The sequence below is a fragment of the Ictalurus furcatus genome, chromosome 17, assembly GCF_023375685.1.
Source record: "Ictalurus furcatus strain D&B chromosome 17, Billie_1.0, whole genome shotgun sequence".
In the NCBI taxonomy this organism is placed as follows: domain Eukaryota; kingdom Metazoa; phylum Chordata; class Actinopteri; order Siluriformes; family Ictaluridae; genus Ictalurus; species Ictalurus furcatus.
The window spans coordinates 15,183,344-15,209,306 of record NC_071271.1 but is presented as its reverse complement, the minus strand read 5'-3'; the positions used below and the strand labels follow the sequence as shown (position 1 = coordinate 15,209,306).

The 25,963-nt window shown below is 38.0% G+C and overlaps 2 protein-coding genes across 9 annotated transcripts in view; one reads left to right on the top strand and one right to left on the bottom strand.

Annotated features, from left to right (window-relative positions):
• The first annotated feature begins 231 nt into the window (after positions 1-231).
• si:ch1073-280e3.1 (complement factor B) lies at positions 232-10,789 on the top strand. Its single transcript, XM_053646485.1, has 19 exons — positions 232-330; positions 1,788-2,006; positions 2,125-2,361; positions 2,482-2,667; positions 3,930-4,103; positions 4,503-4,601; positions 5,497-5,630; positions 5,802-5,940; positions 6,025-6,156; positions 6,242-6,346; positions 6,517-6,654; positions 6,966-7,093; positions 7,226-7,352; positions 8,302-8,449; positions 9,037-9,116; positions 9,811-9,902; positions 10,009-10,141; positions 10,276-10,325; positions 10,467-10,789. Exons 1-19 carry the CDS (start codon positions 258-260, stop codon positions 10,626-10,628), a joined length of 2,556 nt encoding a protein of 851 aa, XP_053502460.1. The 5' UTR covers positions 232-257; the 3' UTR covers positions 10,629-10,789.
• Positions 10,790-11,208: 419 nt separating this feature from the next.
• The window catches only part of ece2b (endothelin converting enzyme 2b), a 50,798-nt gene continuing 36,043 nt past the window's right edge, over positions 11,209-25,963 (bottom strand). For all 8 annotated transcript variants that reach the window (XM_053646486.1, XM_053646489.1, XM_053646488.1 and 5 more), the window contains 12 exons: positions 24,752-24,940; positions 20,031-20,173; positions 19,602-19,716; positions 19,372-19,482; positions 18,999-19,097; positions 17,313-17,390; positions 17,102-17,205; positions 16,792-16,902; positions 16,629-16,696; positions 16,359-16,549; positions 15,981-16,076; positions 11,209-15,225 (listed from right to left, as the gene is read on the bottom strand). In XM_053646486.1, coding sequence (XP_053502461.1) covers positions 15,049-15,225; positions 15,981-16,076; positions 16,359-16,549; positions 16,629-16,696; positions 16,792-16,902; positions 17,102-17,205; positions 17,313-17,390; positions 18,999-19,097; positions 19,372-19,482; positions 19,602-19,716; positions 20,031-20,173; positions 24,752-24,940 — 1,482 coding nt within the window. In that variant the 3' untranslated portion in view covers positions 11,209-15,048. The remainder of the gene's footprint in view (positions 15,226-15,980; positions 16,077-16,358; positions 16,550-16,628; positions 16,697-16,791; positions 16,903-17,101; positions 17,206-17,312; positions 17,391-18,998; positions 19,098-19,371; positions 19,483-19,601; positions 19,717-20,030; positions 20,174-24,751; positions 24,941-25,963) is intronic.

Sequence of the window (25,963 nt, the reverse complement as noted above, 5' to 3'; positions counted from 1 at the left end):
AGAGATTTAGCTCAATCATATTCCTAGTTCCGGACCTATTGAACTAACATGAGGATATGTTTTTGATATAGGCTAAAAAGAACTGTGATATTGTACAATTTTAGCACCCCCAGGTGTTTTAAATATTTATTTCTGCAATTCCCATTGTACGTTGTTACTCGATCCCATTTCCCACCAAGAAGTTAATGTGTAATCACTCATCAAACACACTTGTATACCAGTCTGTCAGTGCAGTCCACAGCAGACATTGAGGTTTAATGATCGTGTTCATAATGCACTTCACCACTGTCTGTCTTTTAAGTTTTGCTCTTTACATTTCCATTGCTAAAGGTAAGTGCTGCAGTTATACAGCACTATCGGTGCTAGAAAGACTTGTGAAAATCTGAAAACCGTCATTTATTTTGCTTTGTTAATTGCAAATAGGTGGCACAAAACTGTATCAGATTTAAGGTAACAGTAGAAAGGCAATTTTTTTAACTACAGATTTAATGTACAGTTTTTCTAATTACTGTATGATGCACTTTCAAGGTTTTCAATTGATTCACCCTCATAGATTCATCCACAAACGGATGATATTTAAATAATACTAGTGTTGGGACTGAGTCCACCTTTGTCGAGTTTGAGTCGAGACCAAGTCCTTAACCAATCGAGTCCGAGTCCAAAAGGGACAGAGTTGGACTCAAGTCCGAGTCCAGAAAGTAGCCTAATTAAATAGAAAAAAGATTTGAAATTGCAATTATAAACTCAACACTGAGCTGTTAAATTAATATTTTAACCTTCACAAATCAATGGCAATATAAATGTAACAAAAATACCACTATTACATCCTGCCATTGCCATTTAATATTTTTAATTTCAGGTCATCAGCAACTCAACTAGTTTCCTAGCAAAAATGGTTTCAAAGAAAAAAAAAGGGGGGGGGGATATAGCCTAGAGATATATGTAGAACGTTTATTATATTAAAAGTGCATGAAAATCCAAATGTACCTGTTTTGTTATTGTATCACATTATATTGTGTCCTCCAGTTCGAGTTGACATTTCAGTTATTTGATGCTATTTATTTGACTGTCCGAGTGTAATAAACCTAAAGAAAACTTAATTCAGTACTCGCGAGATGAGGCGGCTTTCTGTGCGCGCGCTTCAAGTGTGTGAGCAGAGAAAGTCCCCTGGTCAGGCAGGGAGACATTCATTCATTTCTTGTTATCTTAATTTAATAAGTTGATATCTATTTTTTTTTATCTTTCTTTTCATGTTAAACATGACGCGGACTCGACTGTACTCGGAAATATTTCCGAGTCCAAAATGTCCGAGTTCGTGTGATGTCTGAGTTCGTTCATAATTGGACTCGAGTCCAAGTCCGGGATTGAGTACCCCAACTCTAAATAATACCCTACTTTGGTGCACAAATGTTTTATATCTAATATAGTTTTAGGCCATTTAATAGAACATTGATTATATTTGTGAAATTTATAGTCGTTTATACAGAAAAGTACAGATATGTTAAAAACAGAGATTATATTTTGACTGAAAAAAAAATACAGTCGTAAAAGATTATTTATTAGTCTGCACCCATCATCTACTATTAAATATATACTAAATATGTAATTATACATAATAATTATGTATATTAATTATTTTAAAATCCATAATCCATAAAATCACTGGGGATATGTCAATGCACAATAATAATAATAATAATAATAATAATAATAATAATAATAATAATAATAACAATAATAATAAAGTGGTCATTATTATAAAATATCATAAATATCTGATTACTCAGTTCAAGCAGAAAATGACTATGACTATGAAGATGACAATCAAAAGTGCAGTACGACAGAATCCTTTAAAGGAGTTACAGTAAAATATTCCAACAATGGCAACGTGGGGAGTGAAGCAACCTACCACTGCAAAGATGGATATAAACCCTACCCAATCTCCAAAAAAACCTGCAACTCTAAAGGAAAATGGGAGCCAGAAATATCCAGGGTGATTTGTGAAGGTCAGATGGTTATAGATGATACAAAAATTATTACAATACATTTGCTGTTTACATTTACATTTTTTTTGTAAATTTTCTTTTTAAAAGAAATCTTACATGCAGTGATGTCTTATTTTAGAAGAATCAGATTATGATGATATTGAGGAGCCCAAAAAGAACTGCTCTGTGGCAGAGATGATAAAGGGAGGCAGCGTTTCCTACTCCAACAAAGGCTTAGAAGGCAGTGTGCTGACATACACCTGTAATATTGGATACTACCCTTATCCAGTCAGCACAAGAGTTTGTAACTCTAGAGGGGAATGGTCAATCATGATACTGCCTAATGGCAAGACAGTGTCTACTGCTACATGCAAAGGTAAGCTATTAAAGATGTCTTACAGTTTAAGACCATGATTCTGAAAATTCAAATAAGAGTTATGACTGGGTTTGATGCATTCTCTTTGGATAACTGTTTCAATTTTTCTCACCTTTTCAGACATTCTTTGCCCAGCACAGCTTCAGTTGGATAATGGCCAGTTTTGGCCCAAGAAACAGTGGTTTAAGATTGGAGAAGAGCAGGAATTCTCATGCAGGGAGGGTTTGACCTTGTTAGGTTCAGCCAAGCGAAACTGCACTGAATGGGGCCACTGGACTGGTACCCTTCCAGTGTGCATTGATGAAAGTAAGCATCCATATAGTATAGTATCCATAAAGTATAGCTCCTTGATTTATAATGTATACAAGACAAAATGAAGTACAGTCATATAGATAGTCTTTTCTAAATGTGTCATTATGTAGAAACAAATCATTTAGAACAAAAATCTATTTCAATCAAGCAATATACTAGTATATTGTGGTTTATAGAAACTTAGTTTGGCCATACATGCTTATAATGATGGACACAGATTTAATGTATAATCATGTAATGGCTATGCATGCAAGTCATTTGCTTAATGATTGTGAGTTTAGAGACTTTGAGACTTTGTTTGTACCAAGCCTTCAAATTGTTATGCAAATATACAATAGTTTAATAGTTTAGTATGCAGACACCACATATAATTAGTGTTCAGCTATGTCAGCCCCAAACATTGCTAACAAGTGTGTAACATCAGACATGCAGCCATGCAATGTTTACAGAATCTCCACTGCTAGAATAAGTGTTATTACTGTGAAGTGATCTTCTCTAGGAACAACTATTTCTCAGCCACAATGGACTAGGCCACACAAGCTCACAGAACGGGAGTTATTTCCATGGCCAAGCAACCATACACAATGTGTACTATGTTCACCATGCAATGCTAAGTGTTGATTGATGATGTACAGTTCATTGTCATTGGACTTTGAAAGATAAAAACACGTGAATCACTTCAGGCAGTTTGACAGACAAATCTGGGTTTGGTGGATACCAGGAGAACACTACCTGCCCATATGCATATTGTCAGATGGAAGAGTGGTCTGGGTCTTCAGTTTTCTGGCTTGAGCTGGGACCCTTAACAGCATTGAAGGAAAATCTTACTGTATGCATACAGATGACATTCAAGAGATGTGCAATAAGCCCATTGTACTGTATATTTGTTTTATAATAATTTGGCAGTAAGAAATATTAGATAAATTCAACTATATTCAAGATTATTTAATTGATATATTTTTTGCAGTGTATTGCTCAACATCAGTGCCCAAGCTCACTATATATATCGTGACTTAATGGAAACAAATCTCTGCCTCCATGTTCCAAAATCCAATTTTTCCAGAAAAACAGGGACTGTTATAGCGCCATAGAAGAGCAGCTCCATTCTATTGCCCATGGTTTTTCAGTGAGATCTTCAGTCAGCATATATGAATGTGGTGTTCATGTGTCCATATACTTTATTTATACTTAATAAATTTATTTATATGTACTATGATCTAATGCCTAAGATGTACTGAGCACCTTTTATTCTCCAGCTGATGGCTGCAGAGATCCAGGGATTCCGCCTGGAGCTATACGCTCTGGAGACCGCTTTCAGATCGGTGCCCAAGTGAAATACCGCTGCCAGTCGGGCATGGATTTACTGGGGCCTGAAGTAAGAGTGTGCCTGGATTCAAAAGAATGGAGTGGGCCTGAGCCACGCTGCCAGGGTACACAAATTCAACTGTCTTTTTTGTCAAGTGTGACTTTTTTCTCTCATATTTGACAATATTTTAAATTAAGAACTTTGACTTACCAAAATAAACTCAGTGTTCTAAACTAAGGTAACCATAAATATAATAATAATGACAATAAAAGATAAGCCATGCAATACTTTTGTTTTAGAAAATAAACAAAAAAAATCTAGATGAGTTTTTAAACAAGTATAAACTCTTCTAGACTAATTACAAGGTGGTATGTGGAAACTTGATTTGTTTTAGCATAATTCAATTAGGAAGTTCAGTAGTTGTCTTAATTTTTTTTAGGAAATACAGACAAATCACCAACAATCACTCTATTACTTTAAGTATTGTGCAGTGTTGAAAGATTAATGAACTATGTCCTTCCAGCCCCATATATATTTGATTTACCAGCAAGTGTGGCTCAAGCCATGGATGGTTCTCTATCTGCTGTAATGGATGTTTCATCTCCTGAGTACAAAAAGAAAGGTAATAGTGCACACAAAGTTATCCCATTACTGATCACTTGTAGTTGTGCTAAAATGTACTTAGGAAATTCAAACATTATTTTAATTTAAATTAATTAAATCCTAACATAATCTCTTAAAAGCAATAATTGAAATGTACCAATGAAATCTGAACTTAAGAGTAGTTTGCTACCTAAAAATAATACTAGATGAATTTTAAGTTATAGTAGTAGAGGCTACTGTATAAGTGTAGCTGTAGTAGTAGTAGTAGCAGCAGTATCAGTAATAGTAATATCAGCTATAAGTGTAGTTGTAGTAGTAGTAGCAGTATGAGTAATAGTAATAGAAGCTAAAGATGTAGTTGTATAGACCAAGTAGTAGTAGTAGTAGTAGTAGAAGTAGAAGCAGCAGCTAGAGATGTAGTAATAGTAGTAATAGTAGTAATAATAGTAGTAGTAGAAGTAGCAGCAGCAGCTATAGATGTAGTAGTAGCAGTAGTAGTAGTAGTAGAAATAGCAGCAGCAGCTATAGATGTAGTAGTAGTAGAAATAGTAGTAGTAGTAGTAGTAGAAATAGTAGTAGTAGTAGTAGAAATAGTAGTAGTAGTAGAAATAGCAGCAGCAGCTATAGATGTAGTAGTAGTAGTAGTAGTAGAAGAAATAGCAGCAGCAGCTGTAGTAGTAGTAGTAGTAGTAGTAGTAGTAGTAGTAGTAGTAGTAGAAATAGCAGCAGCAGCTATAGATGTAGTAGCAGTAGTAGTAGTAGTAGTAGTAATAATAGTCGTAGTAGTAGTAGAAATATCAGCAGCAACTATAGATGTAGTAATAGTAGTAGCATATTCAACATGTTTATATATGCTTTTATACTGCAGTGTAAATTCAATCATCAAAACGTTTCTTCCCACCTAATTTAACTAGCCCCAACTTATGGGAGAACCTTGAAGATAGCAGATGGTCGGCTCAACATTTTTATTCTAATAGACACATCAGGAAGCATTCAACAGGATCAGTTTGAGAGGGCAAAGAAGGCGACTGCTAGCCTTATACGCAAGGTTTGTATTGTTTTACAGTAAGTGATCCTATTTTTAAATCTCATTCTCTGCTGGCCATCATGACCTCATATTATTTAGCTCATTAAAGTTTGACTGCGTATCCTCAGCATGCTTTATTATTCATATTCCTCACTTCAAAATTTTTCACCAACACTTTTGTTTTTTTTTCAGTTGAGTAGCTATGATGTTGAAATGAAGTTTGATATCATTTCATATGCCAGTGAGCCCCGAGACATTATAACGGTTGTGCAAGACTTTAGTGACAGAACGGATGTGGTCTTGGAAAGACTGAATTTGTTTAATCAAACACGTATGTAGCTGAGGTATTTAGACTATGTCATTTTTCCAAGCAGCAATTTGACAGAGTTTTAACATCATTATTCTTTTTGCACAGAACATGGGAAAAAGACTGGTACCAATCTCTATAAAGCCCTCAAATCTGTGGAAAGTAGACTTTCCTTCCTAAAGTCAGAAAATAAAAAACACTTCAATGAGACTCAGAATGTCATTCTCATTGAGACTGATGGTAATCAAGATTTAATATATCACAACCCTCTCAATTATTATTATTATTATTATTATTATTATTATTATTATTATTTTCCCCCTAGGCTACTCCAACATGGGAGGCAACCCACAATATGTTCTGGGTTTGATCCGTGAACTCTTGGGCTACAAAAGCAGATCTACAGATAACTCACATGAGGAGCTTCTTGGTTCTGACAATTTATACTTAATACCACTGCTTTAATTTGATCATATAGATTTTTTTCATTAACAATGAACAAAATAATCCATGTCAATTCTCATTTATCGCTTTTTTATATTACACACAGATTTTCTGTCAGGTTGGTGTCATCATACAAATATGCATGTCTCTCCCTAGACGTCTATGTGTTCGGCATTGGGGCGAATGTTAAGATCAGTGAGCTGAAAAGTCTAGCTTCCAGTAAAATTAGAGAGAGGCATCTCTTTATCCTAAGCAGTTACGAGGATCTTGGGGAAGTATTCAATAGGATGATCAGTGAGTAGCCATTGTGCATGTTGTGCACCTATATTATGTACAAATGTAATAACTTCTCAATATACTTTTAGAAAAAAACTGAAAAATCTGTGCCTAATATCAGTCCCTCCACAAATTAATGCAAAATCAAGCAAACTCTGCAATAAAATTATAATAATTTTTTTTAAAAACCTCATCATTTTTCATGCAGTTGCTCAGGCATTGGCAATTGTATTGTGGACCAAATGTTTTTACTTACTGCTGGGTGAATATTGTAGCAAATTGGGAGAAAAGTGTATTTGATGTAGTTTTTCCTCTTGCCTCTTTCCCAGATGATTCTACAGTTACCAAATGTGGAGTAGCTCATGAGCTGGTTTCTCCAAGTATTGATGCTGCTGATGATGATATTGAGCCATCTCAGGTTGCTTATACCAGGCCTTGGCATGTTTCTATTAGTTGGGTAAGTGAATGTACATGGTCAATTTAATCTGTTGGCTCAGAAAATTATATAACAGCAGTGATTTTTATTTATTTTTATTTTTTGTATCGTTCTGACTGGATGATTGCCTTCATCATTGTCTTGTTTAACTAGCAAGGAAAGCCATGCCAGGGCTCCATTTTGACTGAGAATTGGGTGATCACAGCTGCACACTGTCTGATGAAACTATATGGTGATTCGGTGGAATTGGCCAACCCAAGAGATGTGAACATTATTCATGGTCTGAATTATTTTTAATTGTTTTACAGTATAATGAAATCAATGAATTATTTCATATTTAAAATGAAGATAAAGTTCACTGAATATAAAATTCTTCATAGCAGAAAAAAATGCATTAAAAAAAGCTCCATTTTGGGCCACAATTTTTACAACTCCTAAGTTGCATTCAAACCTTGATGTATTGTGTTCTGTTCTCAGGCTCTGATCCAATTTAGTCAGATTAGAAAGGTTTTTTTCTTTCCTTTTGAATGCTGCTTTTCCACCATATGATTGCACAAAGAGATCAGGCTATAGATGTAATAATTATTTCATAGTCGAACCACTACACATTTGGGTGGAGACCAAGCTTGTCATGGGGGCACTGGACTCCCTGGCCCCTTCCCAGAATTACCTAAGCTGACAGGACACTTTTCTTCAGAACTAGTGGAATTAGTTATCACCTCCTGCCTATAAATAGATCCTTATTATGACACACTCATCTTATCCATTCTAGTCTTGTTGAAGCATTTAAGAATGGACTCAAGAAGCGATGTATAGCACTCTATCCTTTGTTTCTTGCTAATTTTGTTACAAAGGAGATGCATTCACATACACCGCAAATATCAGAGGCTTATAACAAACAATATCCAGATTATGACAAATTTATTGTTATGAGCCTTTAAAAGTTTCTGGCTTTTTCAGGTTTACTCATTTTAGTCATGATCTACTCCAGTTCTCAATTCAGTCCTTGAGAATCTATAACTGGTTCATGATTTTATTGCTTCAAACACACATAAGCCAGGCCTTAATGGTTGTAGGATATTGACTACTTGTTAAGAGCATGAGTACAAGAAACATGTGGGCTGGATGAGGTTGCTTAGGACTGGATTGAAAATCTCTGGTACATGTTGATGTCAAACCACAAGGGCCTAAAAAAAAAACATTGAGCAGCTTCTTTTCTTGTTTTTTAGGTAATGGAAAAGTAGATGCCTCAATTCTAATCCGTCATCCAGATTTTGATGTCACAAAACTGAAGAACAAGGACATCCACGAGTTTTATGACTATGATGTTGCACTCATTAAAGTGAGCAGTAAAATTGAGCTGTCTGCTAAGGCAAGGTAAGATAGAAAATGAAGAAAGAATAATGAATGAAATAAATATATTGATGGGAAAAGAAAGGAAACATTTGTTAGACTGAAATTACCAATATATCGTAAATACCAGTAACCTAATATAAGAAATAGAAAAACAATAACTTTATATTTTGATTTAGGGGATCTGTCACAAAAAAAAAAAACAACTGGATTTTAATTCTGGCATTTCTGCTGAAACCTCCACTGTAATCAGTAATTAGCACTTAAACATGGCACACATGCCTGTAGATTACAATGACCCTCCTATTTGCTTCTTGTGACATTTAAAGGAATATAGAATCCACATGAAACTATGGGAGACATTTTTCTGGGGGGGTCTTAAGCCTTGACTTAAAGCTGTTTAAAGGTGAGCTGATAACGATGTCTAAGTGGAACAAAGCCTTAAGTAAAAAGAACACCTGCAACCTGTCATATAATTAGCAATTGGCAATGACTGGAGTTTCTTTTTCCATTAGTATATATTCTTTTTTGTATTTCAGCACACTCAAAATTATGAAAAAATTGTGCATGTAAAAAATATTCACAGTTTTTTTTTGTGATGTCTTTAACAGGCCCATTTGTTTGCCATGTACAAAAGCTTCAAATCGAGCTCTGAAGATGAGTCCTGGAGAGTCTACTTGCAAGAAACACAGTAAGAACTTCTGTATAATAATGTGAAATGTTATACAGTCAACTCCAATATTATTGTTACCCTTCATAAAAGTGCCTTAAATGAATATGAGCTTAAAAATTATGTTAAAACTACACAGAACAATACACAGATTATTATTAATTTTTTTTTTTTGCTTTTTATATAACATCACTGAGCATCCTGTAATCATGGACCACTTGAAGAATGAAGAATTCTTTTAGATTTACACTGTAAAATGTGGCTGCATGTTTCAATTCAGACCACGTGTTTTCAGACACCATGTTTCATGTTGCATGTCTTATTGAAAGCTCCATCTATGACCTAAAATAGTTATAATGTTAAAATGTGCTGAATGCTAGTGGAATAATTGCATCAGTCTTTAGAAAAAAGATCAAAGCTCCACCAGCATATTTCTCAGTGTTTACTTACTTTAAATAATGTAAGTAAGGGAGAGTACTTTCTAAAAGAAAGTACTTTTTTGATAGAAAATTCATAGAATAATAATTTTGTTTGAAAGGGGACAAGTAGTAATTTTAGTGAAAATGTGATATACAAAATGAATGTTTAATTGTATATAACTTTTTAAATCGTTTTATCTCATGGTCCTGAAAGGTGCCAATTATTCTGGAGTTGATCGTGCATATCTTCTGTATCATATGTAACTGCTTGGCTTCTGGTGTTTGTGCATGAGTAGAAAGCACCCTGCTTGATCTGCAGCAGACTCCAGCCTACTTTATCCGTCAGGGGAAAACCCGAAAGCTGACTCACATCCAGACTGGAGAAAAGGTGAATTATTTGCAATAAACTGTCAGCTATGCAGAAATCATCCAATTGTGAAATTCAGAAAGAGTCTGTTACAGTTTCAGCACAGCCATTTACTGTATGTTCACAGAGAGGTGATTGCATTGAGCAACACAGACCAGCCTTGGCTTCGAACAACCTGGTGTCTCTGACTGACGTGATCACGGACAGGTTCCTGTGTACTGGAGGATCACAGAAATACAAGGATTATATTACCTGCAAAGGTATTTTTATTTTTATTTATTTTTAATAAAAAACAAAAACAGAAATCATACACACACACACACACACACACACACACGTGTATATAAAATAACTATTTGCACAAAGATTAATGACTTATTCTAATCCTCTGCAGGAGACTCTGGAGGTTCCCTCTTCCTTCGTAAGGGAATGCGTTATTTTCAGGTTAGTAATTTGATATTGGCCTTTGAGCGTGTCAAAACACTGACATGATTTTCCAGTTATCTTTCAGACCTTTCAAGTATTTCTGATGCAACTGTTAGCTTCAGTTTTCATCAATCTATTGTTCATTCCTTTATCCCTTAGGTGGGAGTTGTGAGTTGGGGCACAAAGTCTGTATGTGAGTCGACTACCCAGGATGTTCCTGAGCCTCCTGTGGATGCCCGTGATTTCCACATCAGTGTGTTCTCCATTATGCCTTGGCTTAAAGAGCACCTGCACAAAGAACTGGACTTCCTGGAAAACTGAATTAAGCATTAAAGTTGGACAATTTTAGTATAACCTGTTTTGGCATCATAAGACCTAAGAGAAGCATCATAAGGTATAATCTGCAAATGTGTATTTTTCGTAATCTAGCTAAACTACTAGTGTATCCTTATACCTCTAATAATAACAATCCTTCTTGTGCACATGCATGTAGATTTCCTTCCAACAAAATCATGGAGTTATGATGCAGTATTTGCAATCGATTTGCTTGTATTTGCAATCACGAACAAAATCCATCCATCCATTTTCCGTATCGTTAATCCTCCACAGCCTACCCCAAGGAACTCGGGGCACAGGGTAGGGGATACCCTGGATGGGGTGTCAACTCATAAATTCACACACCCTTTCACACACTACAGACAATTTGGAAATTCCAGTCAGCCTACAATGCGTGTCTTTAGACTGGGGGAGGAAACCAGAGTACCCGGAGAAAAACCCCAAAGCATAGGAAGACCATGCAAACTAAGCACTCGGGGCAGAGGCAGGATTCAAACCCCCAAACCCTGGGGGTGCACGGCAAAAGTGCCAAGTATATAAAATGATACACAGAGATATCAGGAGATTTTATAATATATAATCTTTATTTCACTTTCTTTGATACTTTTTTTTTTTTAATGTGGAATGTTGCACTATAGGCTGGGCAGCATGTCCTCAGACAGAATGCACTTTTGTCAAACAAACTAAAAAGCAATCGGTGTAACCCCATATATTTTAATGTTGCATTAACATACACCATCAGTTAAGAAAATTTACACTGGGTGACTTAAATAATACTAGATCATCACAATATATATTTGGAAAAAAATATTACAGAACAACGAACTTACGTGTGTGAAAATGACCATGAAATCTGAGCAATGAGAATAAAAACATTTAGTAATGGACACTTTTCTCCATGACACACTGCAAAAGGCTCAACCTCTGGCAAAAAATGACTACACTTCGAGGATGTTCACCCGGCTTTCTTACTTTGTAGCAAATAAACAAAATCATAGATATGACAATATTTGTTTAATAGCAGAATTTCCTGGCTTTGTGAAACATACCTCAAACAAGTTAAATTAAATTATTTAAATTAATGGCTTTTTTTCCACTAAAGGAAAAGTAGAGGGAAAAATGATGGAATCACTCGATCTTGAGGAAAAAAAATATGGAATCACACTGTACTTTGCATTTCTAAAACAAAATACCAGCACAAATTAGTCTGCAGTTAAAAGAGTGCTTACATACCGTAACCTTGGACTTTTTGAAAGGAAACATGGCCCCAACAAGAGGGTTGTCAATTGAAACAATGGGAAGGATTATAAAACTTCAAGAAGGAAATCCAACATGGAGCATTGCAAAAGGTGTCGGTTGTTCCCAGTCAGCTGTGTCTAAAATTGGGTGCAAGTATAAGCAAACTGGGAGTGTTATAAAAGGAAAACATACGGGTAGACCAAGGAAGACAGAAAAATATGAAAATAGAGCATGCACAACAAAACAAATGAAAAACAAATGGATGGAAACAGGAGTCAGTGTTTATGACAGAACTATAAGAAATGGGCTGAACGAAATGGGATTTACGTAAAGAAAAGCCAAATAAAAACCAGCACTAACACCTAAACAGAAGAAAACAAGGCTACAGTGGGCTGAAGAGAAGCAATCATGGACTGTGGATGACTGGATGAAAGTGATAGTCAGTGATGAATCATTAAACTGCACTGGCCAAGGAGATGATGCTGGAATTTGTGTCAGGTGTCGTTCTAATGAAACAAAGAAAATTTTGGACGCTTTTCTCATTCCATCGATAGAAAATAGGTTTGGTGGTGATGACATTTTTCAGGATGATAAATGCATCATCCCACAGAGGAAAGAGTGTTAAAGCTTTTCTTCAAGAAAGGCAGATCAACTCAATGCCTCGGCAACAAAATAATCACTAATTACGATTATTTTTGTTGATTCCATAATTTTCTCTTCTACTTGATTTGGAAAAAAATATGCCATTAATTAAAACAATTTCATTTCAATTGTTTGAGATACATCTCATGAAGCCAGAATGTTTCGCTATGTGCGTTTTTTTTTTATTTGCTACAAAGTTTAAAAAAAAAAAAAAAAAAAAAAAAAGAAGAAGAAGAAGAAAAAAGTGGCGATTCCATATTTTTTGCCAGGTGGTTGTCTTTCATTTACCGGGAGCTTCAGTAAACTAAACCCTGCATAATCTTTCAAATAAATCTGTAATAATCTGTTTTACACAACTGGCTGGTAAAGCACACATGTAGGTCAATAGAGAGCACTTCCATCTATTCACTCTTCAAAGTTCCATTGTTCCAAGCTTCCATTTAGATATCATGTATACATTCCTATATTTTACTCTTTAGATATTTAAGGGTAACCACAAATTCACTACTGTGAAGCTTAAACCCCAGCTAGAGAAGATCAGCAAAAAGAGAGCTCAGAGAGATTGTTATTTAGGCAAAAACACGCCTACAAATACAGACAACAGGACTATATGAATGGGGTTTCATTAAGCACACAACAATGGAGGTGCAACATGACAAAATAGTAGCCTGAGATTCCAGATCGGTCATGAAGAGGCTGACTGACTCAGGAACTACCGACACTGAGACGGACACTGCAGCCGAAGTGCATTATAAGGCAGGTGGAGTGACATGAATCCTCTCCCAGTTAGACAGAACAGCTGAACAGTTTTTACAATCCTAGCTTCATGCTTGAATGAAGGATGGAGAATGAAACAAAACTTCAACAGACGAAACAGCACAGCAACTGCTGTACCAGACACAACGTGAGGATTATATGATTATCAGGCTCAAACAATTCAGTGGCATAGCGCTAATTTTTCATAGTATGACGAAGCTAGAAAGTCATACATCAGCAGCTTCAAAACAAACTGTCAGTTTTCTTTGGGCGGAAGAGGTGGTGGAACGGTGGCTAGTGACATTCTCGTTTATATGCCATGAGACCGGGGCTGATCAGTCTATGTACTTCTGAAACATAATGCCATTAAAAGTGGAGTCAGGGGTCACTGTCATTTTTGTCAAAAGGATTATATAATACAATATCTGCTCCAGTCTCTGGCTGCCATGATTCTGTAAATGGAAAACCAAAAGGTTTTTCCTTTTTTGTTGCTCATCAGTTCACGAACCCAACATTCAGATTAACACCAGCTAAATTACTGACTGCACCTTTAAAGCAATACTCCAACTGAAATCCTAAAACTGTTAATATGCATTCTTAAAAAGACCAGTTAGAATGACAAATCGCTGGTAATTCATGATAATGGGAATTCATCCTCACAAGCTTGTTAACCATGTTAATATTGTATGGTGAAGCACTGCCCTTCACTATAAAACTAAAGATGCTCATAGAATTCAAACTGTACATCAGAGACGGAAAAGCACTCAGCAGCAATTCATGGGTTGATCTAACCTGCACTCTACACTTCACTCATGCAGCCTGAAACATGGTCAAGGAAGGCTGGAAAAGCATCAGAGGTGGAGCTTCACCTTTCCTTTAGTGGTTCTCAAAATAAAAGTTTATAATGCTTTGAAATTAATTAGCAGGTGAGACATCATTAAAAGTTGAACACAAAATGAGAAACTTCACAGACACACACCTCATGATCACTGTAGAGCAAAGATTTTCTCCACATTCATACAGAACACATAGAACAAAAAAAAATCCCAACCATTCTTTGGCAAAGAGCAGTTTTAAACAACCAGGTCACTTCAACTTTGTCAGCATGTAAATAAGCGAATGACAATAATACACAGGTCGGTTGATGGAGTAGTGGCCTTCCTCAATTACAAAGTAACCACCAGCTGTAAGCCACCTGGTGAAATCATAATACATAGAAGCATGAGGTCATTTCCTTCCCGTGGGCTCCAAGCCAGATGAAGCTCAGCAGTTCCCTTTCCTAATGCTTCCTGTGAAGTTACTGAGAGAGTATGGCACTTCCTGTGAGGTCACAGTGAGATAAGGAACTCTCTCTGACATCACAGGGCTTTTTTTTAACTTCTGTGAGAATGAGGTTTGTCCAGCTGAAGCACAAAAAAAAAAAAACCCCACACAAGCGTAGAAAACTTCTTCACCCATGACATTATATCCCACTTAAGTTCAAGTGCAGCAAATAATAAATAGGACAGCCCCATGTGGACTTTTTTGGCCGTGCAGAAGGGGAGTGAGACATCAGTTGCTGGACAAACAAACAATGGCTGACACACTGTGTATCCTCCTGGCTGTGGCACTACCCATCAAAAATCACTGTCATATCCAGCAACATTTCATATTCTACAAGAAAAATGTAAAGAAGAAGTAGTAGTAGTCCAGTGCTTGAGAAAGGGTATAGTCTATCCGCCTTACTGGTGGAGGCGAAGCATACCAGTGGGCTCGTTTTTTTCTGCTCTTACCACACCTCACAGCGGTGGCCTGAGTTCATGGGTGAGCCCAGCGGACAATGGAAATGCTGCGCAAATTCAGGAGAGTTAGACAGTGTGCCAATGACTCGGTATTTGGGTGGACTGTGAGGATCAGTCATTAAGCCCTCGTGAGCACTCTCTGGTGTCCGTACAGAACACCAAACCTGTACAGAGGAACACAACAGTGGTATTTAAAGCAATTTACTGTAGTACTTGCAGATGAGTGAAAAGGTTTGCACTTCTATTGGATAAAATAAACACAAATACACTCCCCATACACCACTTTAATAGAAACACCGTTACTCCTGCACGCTTATGCAATTATCCAACCACCCGATTATGAGACAGCGGTGCAACGCATACAATCATGTAGATACAGGTCAAGAGCTTCTGCTAATGTTCACATTAAACATCAGAATGGGAAAAATATGTGATCTCAGTGACTTTGATTATGGCATGGATGCTGGTGCCAGATGGGTTAGTTTGAATATTTCAGACACTGCTGATCTGGGATTTTCACACCATCTCTAGATTTTATACAGAATGGTGCGAAAAATAAAAAACATCCAGTGAGCAGCATTCTGTGGGCAGATATGTTTTGGTGAGAGAGGTCAGAGGAGAATGACCAGACTGGTCCAAGCTGACAGAAGGGCTACAGTAACTTATATAACCACTCTTTACAGCTGTGGTGGGCAGAAAAGCATCTCAGAACGTTCAACAATCTGAACATTGAAGTGGATGGGCTACAACAGCAGAAAGACCACACTGGGTTCCACTCCTGTCAGACAAGAACAGGAGTCTGAGGCTACACTGGGCACGGGCCCGTCTAAAATAGACAGCTAAAGATTGGTAAAAACATTTCAGAGTCAATTCTTTAATGTGGAGCTTATTATCTATCTCTGTAAAACTTGTGCCATACCTGTGCAAACCCCACAAAGAAGAGCTGGTCATTGGTCAGATTGACTGCTGGGAGTCTTTTCTCCTTCCCATTCTTCCTAACCCATGAACTGTAAGCCTGTAAATACACCAAAATCTAAATGAATTCATTATGAAATTAACTTTTATAATACCCACAGGTGTGAATGGGTGTGTATTTCAAAATCTCATTTATACAAAATGTAAATTTTGTCCCAGTCACTTGACAGTCTAAAAAAAGGCACAAGTACATATCGTACCAATTAGGTGTCCTGTTATTAGATCAAACCCTATAAAACTATAAATATATGGAACAGTTTGTGAAATTTATGTTATCAGGTATCTTCAACAGTAAATAAATTGAGCAGAAGAAATAACTTGCATGATAGGCAGCCTTTAAGCCTCCATTGTCTGCAATGTTCTCTCCCAGGGTTTGTTTTCCATTTATGTGCTCTCCATTGATGGTGTACTGCGTGTACTGATCCACCATGCACTCTGTGCGGTTCTTAAAAGCGTCTACTGAAGAGTTCTGCCACCACGGCCTAAGGTTCCCGTCCTTATCATACTCTCTGCCTGCACAAAGCACAAATATAAATATCAGCAATAATGTGCGTCTTTGTGTGTGTGTGTGTGTGTGTATGCATCTACGTACCCTGGTCATCAAAAGCGTGAGTAAGCTCATGTCCCATGACCACACCAATGCCCCCAAAGTTTAGTGCTCTGTAAGACAGAACACACACTCTCTCAATCATGTCCATTACAATTGAGACATCTTAATCATAACATTAATGCACCAAGTCCAGCAACACACTTACTTGGGGTGGTCCCGGGCATAGAACGGAGCCTGTAGGATTCCAGCAGGGAACACGATGCCGTTCTTGGTGGGCATGTAGTATGCATTTACTGTAGGAGGAGTCATGCTCCATCTAAATGGGAGATAGAGAGAGAGAGAGAGAGAGAGAGAGAGAGAGAGCGCGAGATAGAGAGAGCAAGAGATCAAGAGAGAGAGAGCGAGAGAGAGAGAATTAAAAGAGGCAGAAATCATAATCAGAAAAAAATGCTCTTTTACAACTCTGTAATTAAGCCTAGATGCGCACACACGCAAATGCATGCAGAAAAACTCACTGGTCTTTGTTTGGAGGTTTGCGCAGCTGGTCTGCCATCACTCTGGCTGAGAAGTTGTAGAAGTTGAGCATATTCTGGAAAAAGTTGTCCTCCGAGACTTCATACTAGAAGAACAGAAAGACTAAAATAACTACATTTCATTTTCACACCACCATCTCTCTAAAAATTCACCTCAGCAGTATAATCTTGATCTGGTCATTTGTTTACCTACCCCATCATATACTTCATCCAGCTCCTTGGGGTCCAGGATGAAGTCTGGGAAACCGATCATGTCATAGATGGCATCAGCCTAACAAAACAAAACAAAACAAATAAAGAAATAAATATTAAAAAAAACACAACCATTTATCTTGAAAAACCTGTTATTTGATACAATAGTAAAAGACATACAGTCAGGTCCATAAATATTTGGATATTGACAGTTATTTTGGCGATCTACCACAGTATATCGTATTTGACATGATACAATGAATATCATTTAATAATTGCAATTTAATAATTTGGAATTTGCAATCTGTTAACTCTCAATATGAAGTCCATACAGCGATCACTGCCAGTGAAACAAGCTGAAAAAGCTGAAAAACCTAAACAAACCCATCAGAGAGATAGCAAAAACAAACAATAGGTACAGTCAAATCAACTATGTGGTGCATTCTTGGTACGTCTCATAAAACAGGAAGACCAGATTAGAGTTTGCCAAAACAAACTTTGACAGATGAGACATAGATCAACTTGATGGGAAGAGAAGAACATGGAGAAGGGAAGGACCCACTTATGATTTGAAGTATACCACCTCATCTTATGGCGTGTGCATATACGACTTCCAATAAAACTGACTCCCTTGCATTTACTGATGTGACTGCTGACAAAAGCAGCAGGAGGAAATGAAATGCAGGAGGAATAAAGTGTACAGAGCTAAATGTTCAGCCAAATACATCAAAACTCACTGTACGGCGCTTCACACTGCAGATGGACAATGGTGTTGAAAGCAACCCAAGACTTTTAGGCAAAGGACTGGAATATAATGCAGAGTCTGCAATGCAGAGTCAAATACCTGACCTGAATCCAACAGACTATGCATTTCACTTGCTGAAGTTAAAATTGAAGGCGAAACACAACAGGAACAAGCAGGAACTGAAAACAGATGCTGTAACGGCCTGGCAGAGCATCAGCAGGGAAGAAACACAATGTGTGATGTCTATAGGTTCCAGACTTCAATAACTGACTGCGAAGGATTTATAAGGAAGTATTAAAAATTACATTTCAATTTATAAATTGTGTTAGTTTGTCCAATTACTTTTGGTACTTTAAAAACATTTAATTACAGCTGAAAGCATGCACTTTGAGCTCATATTCATAAGTTAACCAATAGTCTGTGGTAGACAGTTATAACAATTACTCTGTCCAAATTTCCAAATATTTATGGCCCTGACGGTATGTTGGGATCAAGTTGCAAAATTTGTACAATCCCAATTCCAAAAAAGTTGGGACATTATGGAAAATTCTGATAAAGACATGGATAAAAGCATGTTCCAAAAAAGTTGGGACAGGGGCAATTTAGGACTAATAGCGATGTGACAAGTTGAAATAATAAGGTGATTTGAAACAGGTGAGGTAATCATCTAATCATAGCTGAAAACCACTTCTGAATGTGTGTGATTTCTGATCCCTCAGACGTCACCGTCTTAAAAACAGTCATGAGTCTGCAATGGACATCCTGACATAGGCTCATGAATACTTTGGTAAACCTTTGTCGGTCAACACCATTCGCCGCTGCATCCAGAGATACAAGTTAAGGCTTTACTATGCAAAGCAGAAGCCACACGTCAACACTCTCTAGAAGCGCCGCCGACTTCTCTGGACTCGGTCTCATCTGAGATGGACAGTGTTCCCTCACCTTGTCCTTGGCAGCTTGTCGTGTCTGTTCATCCATCCAACTGAGGTTGTCCAAAGCGTCTTTAAAAGCAGTTCGTATCTCATTGATCATACCCTCAGCCTGCAGGAAGAGAGAAGAGTTGTTGCATTTCTGAAACATCTCAGAGCTGTGAGTGCTGATCCAGGAACATGCGCCTTTGGTATATAATGAATGAAGAGACTTATGATACATGGTTTAGATGAACATGTGAATACAGCATATGGTGTAGTTCACACTACAGCCACACAGTGGTGGCAAAGAGTCACTAATGATAATGTGAAAAATAATGGAAATGACGTCACTGATGATAATCTTATCGACAGTCTGGTGCCACTATGGCTTCTGTGAAACTCACAATCTCTTTGCTGTGTTTGTCAAAGGTGGCTTTAACAAACAGTGCGCCCAGAGCAAAACCCAGAGTGTCATCTGTGTTTCCAATGCAGGTCTGCCAGCGAGGAGTGCATGACTGTATACACACAGGAGAGAAAGCCACAAAGGAAATTCATATTTGATACAGGGAAAGCACACACAGCTTATCAGTCAGTCTCAATTGATGCAACACCCGACCAAGTCATCTAAATTCACCTTTTTGGTGCCATATAGACTCTCCAGTAGTTTGTCCTGGGCATTCTCGAAACGCTGGTCGAGACTTGACGCTCCTTTCTGCACCAGATTCCAAATCATGTAGTTATTCAGCAAACTACAGCAAGAAGAAATGGACACTGAGTGAGTGAGTGAGGGAGAGTGTGTGTGTTTGTGGTGTTCACAAGACTGCAGACAGAAATCAGACCAAGAAGCTGATCTCCTCAGAAATAAATAAATTAAACATTTAGTATCATTAAAAATAAATGAAAGATTAATGGAATATGAAAATAAATAGTTGAAGCCCTGTGGTGGATAGAGATATGGTTGACAAATACTGTAGTATTTCTTTAACTGATAGAAAAATGCCCCTGTACCAGTCTTTGCCACGTTTGCCTAGTCTAGCTCAGACACACAAACACGCGCACATACTTGCGGTCAGTCTTGTTGATGAGGTCTGAGACCTGCTGCAGGTATTCCTTGGCATACACAACCACAGGCTCTGTATCATTCAGCTCCAGGGGTGAAAGGGCAGAGGTCAGGTAGTCCAGCCAATCCACAGCAGGTGCAAGTGCCTGAGAAAGGGGAGATCAATATGAAAATCTCTTCCCAAATCAATAATAATAAATCATGGCTCATATGCATACATTTAGCATTAGGAAAATATCATGCTAACTGATCCTCAATAGCTTCAATTAATTCCTAGTCATGTTGCAAATTTTGTATGTCTGAGCACTTTAAAAGAAATGTGCAAATCATCAGAGGGATACAAGCAAGTCCATTTCGCAGTGGGAATGAATATCCATCCATTCATTTTCTATACCACTTATCCCACAGGGTCGCAGGGAACCTGGAGCCTATCCCAGGGAGCATCGGGCACAAAGCAGGGTGTCAATCTATCACACAAGGTCTGGGGGAATACCTGGAGGAAACTCCCCCCAGCACAGGGAGAACATGCAAACTCCGCGCGCGCACACACACAGGGCAGCGGTGGGAGTCGAACCCCCAACCCTGGAGGTGTGAGGCAAACGTGATAACCTCTAGGTCACCGTGCGCCTGGATGAAATATTGGACTTTCAAAACAGCTTAGCAAAGAGGAATTAAACCCCATTAACATTGCCCACAAAACAGCTGATCACACTAGGCCGAGAGAAATTCTCAGAGGACTCAAGATGTGCGGTACACATTGCTCCTGGCCAGCTTGGTATTAAAACACATGCATATTCTATGCAACCCTCTTAGACATTAACTATGGCTCTTAGAGAAGAGGCATGGAACCCCAAAGCTTTTATCTTGCTCAATATTTTTACCTGACAAAATTCATTTCTACTACCACATTCTCTGACATAGTTACATATTTTCCACCAACCACACACCCCTTCAGACAAACAAACTCACCCTCTCTCTCTCTCACACACACACACAAGCATGTTTGCATTCCAGAGCCCAAGATGCAATTCCAGCTGCCCAACCCTTGGGGTATATTTTACTGAAATTCTCATCACACACACTACCTCACACACACACACACACACACACACACACACACACACACACACACACACGCACACGCACACGCACACAGCAGTCATCCTTATCCAGGCTGTGGGAGTCTGGGAAGAGGGAGATGATAAAAAGATAAAAATAAACTTTTTTTTTTCCTTCAGCAGTCCCACAGAGGAAGAAGGATAAGAAAGAGAAGGGTGTTTACTCAAAGTTAAAAAGCCAGAGGGCTTCAGCTTATTCCAGTAATATGTGGATACAAAAAAAAGTCCACTGCGCTGTGTCCACAGTGCAGCAAAGAGAAAGGGTTCCTGGATACAAGTGACTTGCATAGCAGATTTTACTTGATTTGAGAAATTTGAGGAAGTGATGCAAAATTGAGTGGAAAGGACTCCATAATTCTACTCCGATAAAGCTGTGAATGGTGTTTTTGACTTCAACTGGTTGAAACGTGCAAAAATGGCTAGGGTTTTATAGGTTTGATTCATACTCTAGGAATAATAATAATAAAAAAATAATAATAAAAAAAAAGGGATTAAAAACTCTATACAGTACATTATCACAAAATATTGTATATAGCAATTTTATGGCAGGAAAACACCGGTCCACGTTAACCAACAGACATTCGCTAGTCATCCCAAAATCTCACATTTTCTAAATTAAAGACCAGGAGGATTCCAGCCCACAGTTGGGATGTCTGGTTATGGAGTTATTTCACTTAATGGAACTAAAAGAAATATTTTTAATATTAATCTTTAGGTTTTATGAATTGTAAACTTGACAATGATTTTAACAAAACCCATATTGCCACTTAATAATGAATACAATGTAACCTTACAAACAGTTTTGTCATGTAAAAATACACAAAATTAATGGCCTAAAATGGATACTGGTCCAATGATGGCCAAAATATCTATTTAAACAGCAGTGCTAATAACTTATAACTGACCAAATTTATGCTGCAAAAATGTGAAATGTTCTGTCCCAAATGTAGTGGTGCTGAAGTTGCTAAAACATGCCACAACTATTTAAAATTGATAACCAAATAAAACTGGAGTACAGGGTGTACATCAGTTATTTGAGTGTATATCAGCTTAATTTAAAATAAATAAATAAATAAAAAATTAAAAAACAAACAAAAAAAATATATAAGGGTACTGGTGTTTCATAAACTCAGAAATAGATTTAAACCGCCTTGGCAAGTGCTTAGGTGCTTTAGATCTCAAAAGAACACTCACTCACTTCTGGCCTTCAACAGACCCAAAATGTCCAGCATGATGGCAGTCATCTCAAGAAGCCTTGTTTAACGCACAACACTCAAAATTTAAAAATATCAGACAGCCAGGAAATGTAATCAGTGAAATAATTTATATCCTACTATTTCTTTGCTTCACACTTGCTTTTCTCTCATTCTCCTGTAAAAAGAAAAAGAAAAAAAAACGCTTGTTGCCTGGCAACTGTTGCTATAACAATTGCAGGCTTGGGAAACAAAGGGTTTGCTGGTGTGAGGCATGAAGAGAAGATTCCTAAAAAAATTTAATTGTTTTTTAAAGAGGGAGCTGAGAAACGTGCATCTGCCAAAGGAAATGTTCTGAAAGGGCATGATGATCTGGTGAGAAAACAATGTCTTGTCTTTAAGCAGCTCATCACAACAGACAGAAAAGAATGATTCACTGTCATCAGTGATGAACACGGAGATCTGCTATGGCAGCGGTTCTTAGGTGAGGACCTCCGGGGGTCCAGGAAACTAGGGATGTCACAAGAACTGATACTTCGGTACCAACATTCTTAAAACGTGACGGTACTTTTTTTTTTCTGCAGTAGTATTAGAACCGTTTGTAAAGAAAGTACCGAAAGTACTGAGGTTGCAATTCTTCCGGACCTCAAGGGGGCAGCAAATACACGCAAGTGTTTTAGTCAGTCCAAAAGTGGTGAAGAAGAAGAGGAACGCCTACAAGCACACGGGAAAAACTACAGAAGTTTAGCTTAGCTTAACAAGTTTACCTTCGCCCCGACTCATTGAGAGGAAAGCTAGTATCGGTTTCCAGTGTGCAACCGATACTATCGTTCATTTCAAACAAAGCGAGGAAACACCTGGAATTTGGCGAAGCACCTGAAAGACGGTCCTATATTATATTTGTTTGAGGCAGCTGGCATTGTAGCCGTGAAACCAGCTAACGTTATGCTCCATGTAATGTTTGCGATAGCCTGTTATTTGTTAAAGACGCTAACGCATTGCGATGTTATAAACTACCTCCTAATGGGCCACCATGCATCGCCATTCAGCCCTGTCAGCTAAATGTAGCCTCATGTCACTAATAATTATTCTAATGTTCATGCTTTTAATAAATCTTTTTGGCCTGCCACCATATCAGTAAATTTAAACTAATGCTTGCATTCAGAGTATAAGGGGTGTGTGTATGTGTGTACGTTTAGGAGTGCACCTCCCGAGACTAATTGTCAGACAGTGTTTGATAACTAAAATACCCTCCCCCCTCTCTTTGCCAGTATCAGCCAGAGGAGGATGTCCTCCAGGAGAGTTTTTTAATTTAATTTTTTTATTTATTTTTTATACCACACCATGATATCGACTTTGGTATCGAGTATCGTGTACTTTTGGTGGTATCGGTACCGACTACTAGATTTTTGGTATCGTGACATCCTTACAGGAAACACAGCCAAGGGATCTACCATGATTATTTTTTTTTTTTGCTACATTTATCATATTTACACTATATGACCAAAAGTATGTGACACCTGGCCAATAACACCCACACGTCCTTGTTTAACAGTCCATTCTAGATGTATCCCCCTTTGCTGTTATAATAACCTCCACTCTTCTGGGAAGGCTTGCTTTTATGAGTGTGGCTGTGGGGATTTGCCCATTCAGCCACAAGAGCATTAGTGAGGTCAGGCACTGATGTTGAGGAGGAGGTCTGGTGCAGAGTCAGCGTTCCAATTTCTGACAAAGGTGTTCAGTGGGGTTGGGGTTAGGGCTAGGGCTCTGTACAGGCCACTCGGTGTTCTTCCACTCCAATCTAGGCAAACCATGTCTTTATGGACCTCGCTATGTACACAGGGGCATTGTCATGCTGGAAGAGGTTTTAGCTTCTTAGTTCCAGTGAAGTATTAATGCTACAGCATACAAAGACATTCTAGACAATTGTGTGCTTCAAACTTTGTGGCAACAGTTGGGAAAGGCCCAAATATGGGCGTGTTGGTCAGATGCCCAGACACTTTTGTCCATATAGTGTATTGAGTTATAGTTTTAACCTGTTTGACTGGTTACTTGAAATAAATAGGTTTAATCCAAACGTCAATAAATCAAAAATATGTAGGCCTACATATAATGTCAACTTAGACCTACTGTGTTCCATCAGTAGAAAGTCCAGGAGTAAAAAGCTCTATGGTTCCAATAAATAGTCAGAAAGTTGTAAACATCTGAACAATAAGCCTAACATTTGATTCAACAGTAAACAGTCATAATAACCAGTCATAAAGTAAACGGAGGGATCTGTGGAATTTGTTTTACAGTTAAAGTGGCCCCTATCTACAAATTGTTTGAGAACCTCTGACTATTGTATAAATAAAGCTGACTAAAGCCAGCACATGTCTTCCTCCCTCACTCTCATCATGCCTCATGCACACACCTGTAGCTCAGCGATGGTGATTTTGTGGTAGATTTTCTCCTCGTCCCTGCGTTCGTCCTGGGGCACAGTGATGTTGGCCAGTGCAGTCTCAAAGTCCAGAATCTGCTGCATCTGACTCTGAGTGGAGTTTTTATCTCCTCCCAGCAACAACCCAAGCTCCACCATGTAGTCCAGATATGCCTTTAAAACCTTAACACACAAACACAACCAGCATGAGTAACAACTAAAAACTCAGGTGTGGGTATAGTTTAATAGTTTGAGAGTTTGGAATTCTACGGTTCAAGTTATTCAGTCATGAGTTTTAGACCACAAACAAAATCAAAGTGGGTACAACTTTTTAAGCAATATGCTGGTATAAAATGTCTTACATATATTCTGTGGCATATAAATAAATACTTAAACAGTTTTTTGTCAAACAAGTCAATGGCCGAGAGAAGAGATTCTCCCTGTTCGGCTTTTTGCCCACTTATGATTCATTTCACGATGTAAACATGTACTTTCTACACTGGGCTAGCTAATGATTTTATGATTTGATCATCTCTGATGAATGTTGAAAATCTATCACACTTATTTAACTTGGCATTTTTTCAGTAATTGTAAAGCACCACCACACCATTCCCTTCCCCTCATTAAGAACTTCCTGTTTGGTCTTTAATTAAGTAATGTTACTGGCATGATCAATAACAGACAACGAGAAGACTGTCAGATGAATCTTAAAAGTCATCTATATTTTTAAATAATAAGCTATTTAAAAAGGTATTCTGATCTATAGCTGTAATATCCATTATATAAACAACAACAATAAAGTCTACTGCTAACAATGTGTACACAGGGGCGGCTGTGGATCAGGTGGTAGAGCGGGTTGTCCACTAATCGTAGGGTTGGCGGTTCGATTCCCGGCCAGCGTGACTCCACATGCCGAAGTGTCCTTGGGCAAGACGCTGAACCCCAAGTTGCTCCCGATGGCAAGTTAGTGCCTTGCATGGCAGCTCTGCTACCATTGGTGTGTGAATGGGTGAATGAGACACAGTGTAAAGCGCTTTGGATAAAAGCACTATATAAGTGCGCCAAACTACTCAGACTACATGCAGTTCAAGTATCCAGGAGAGCCATAGGTCTCATGAGAGGGAAAAGAGAGCTCGATGGCTCAACCTGTTGAGTATCTCTGAAAGATAAAAGGCAGGGTTGCTGGATGTGCCTGTGGACCCCAAA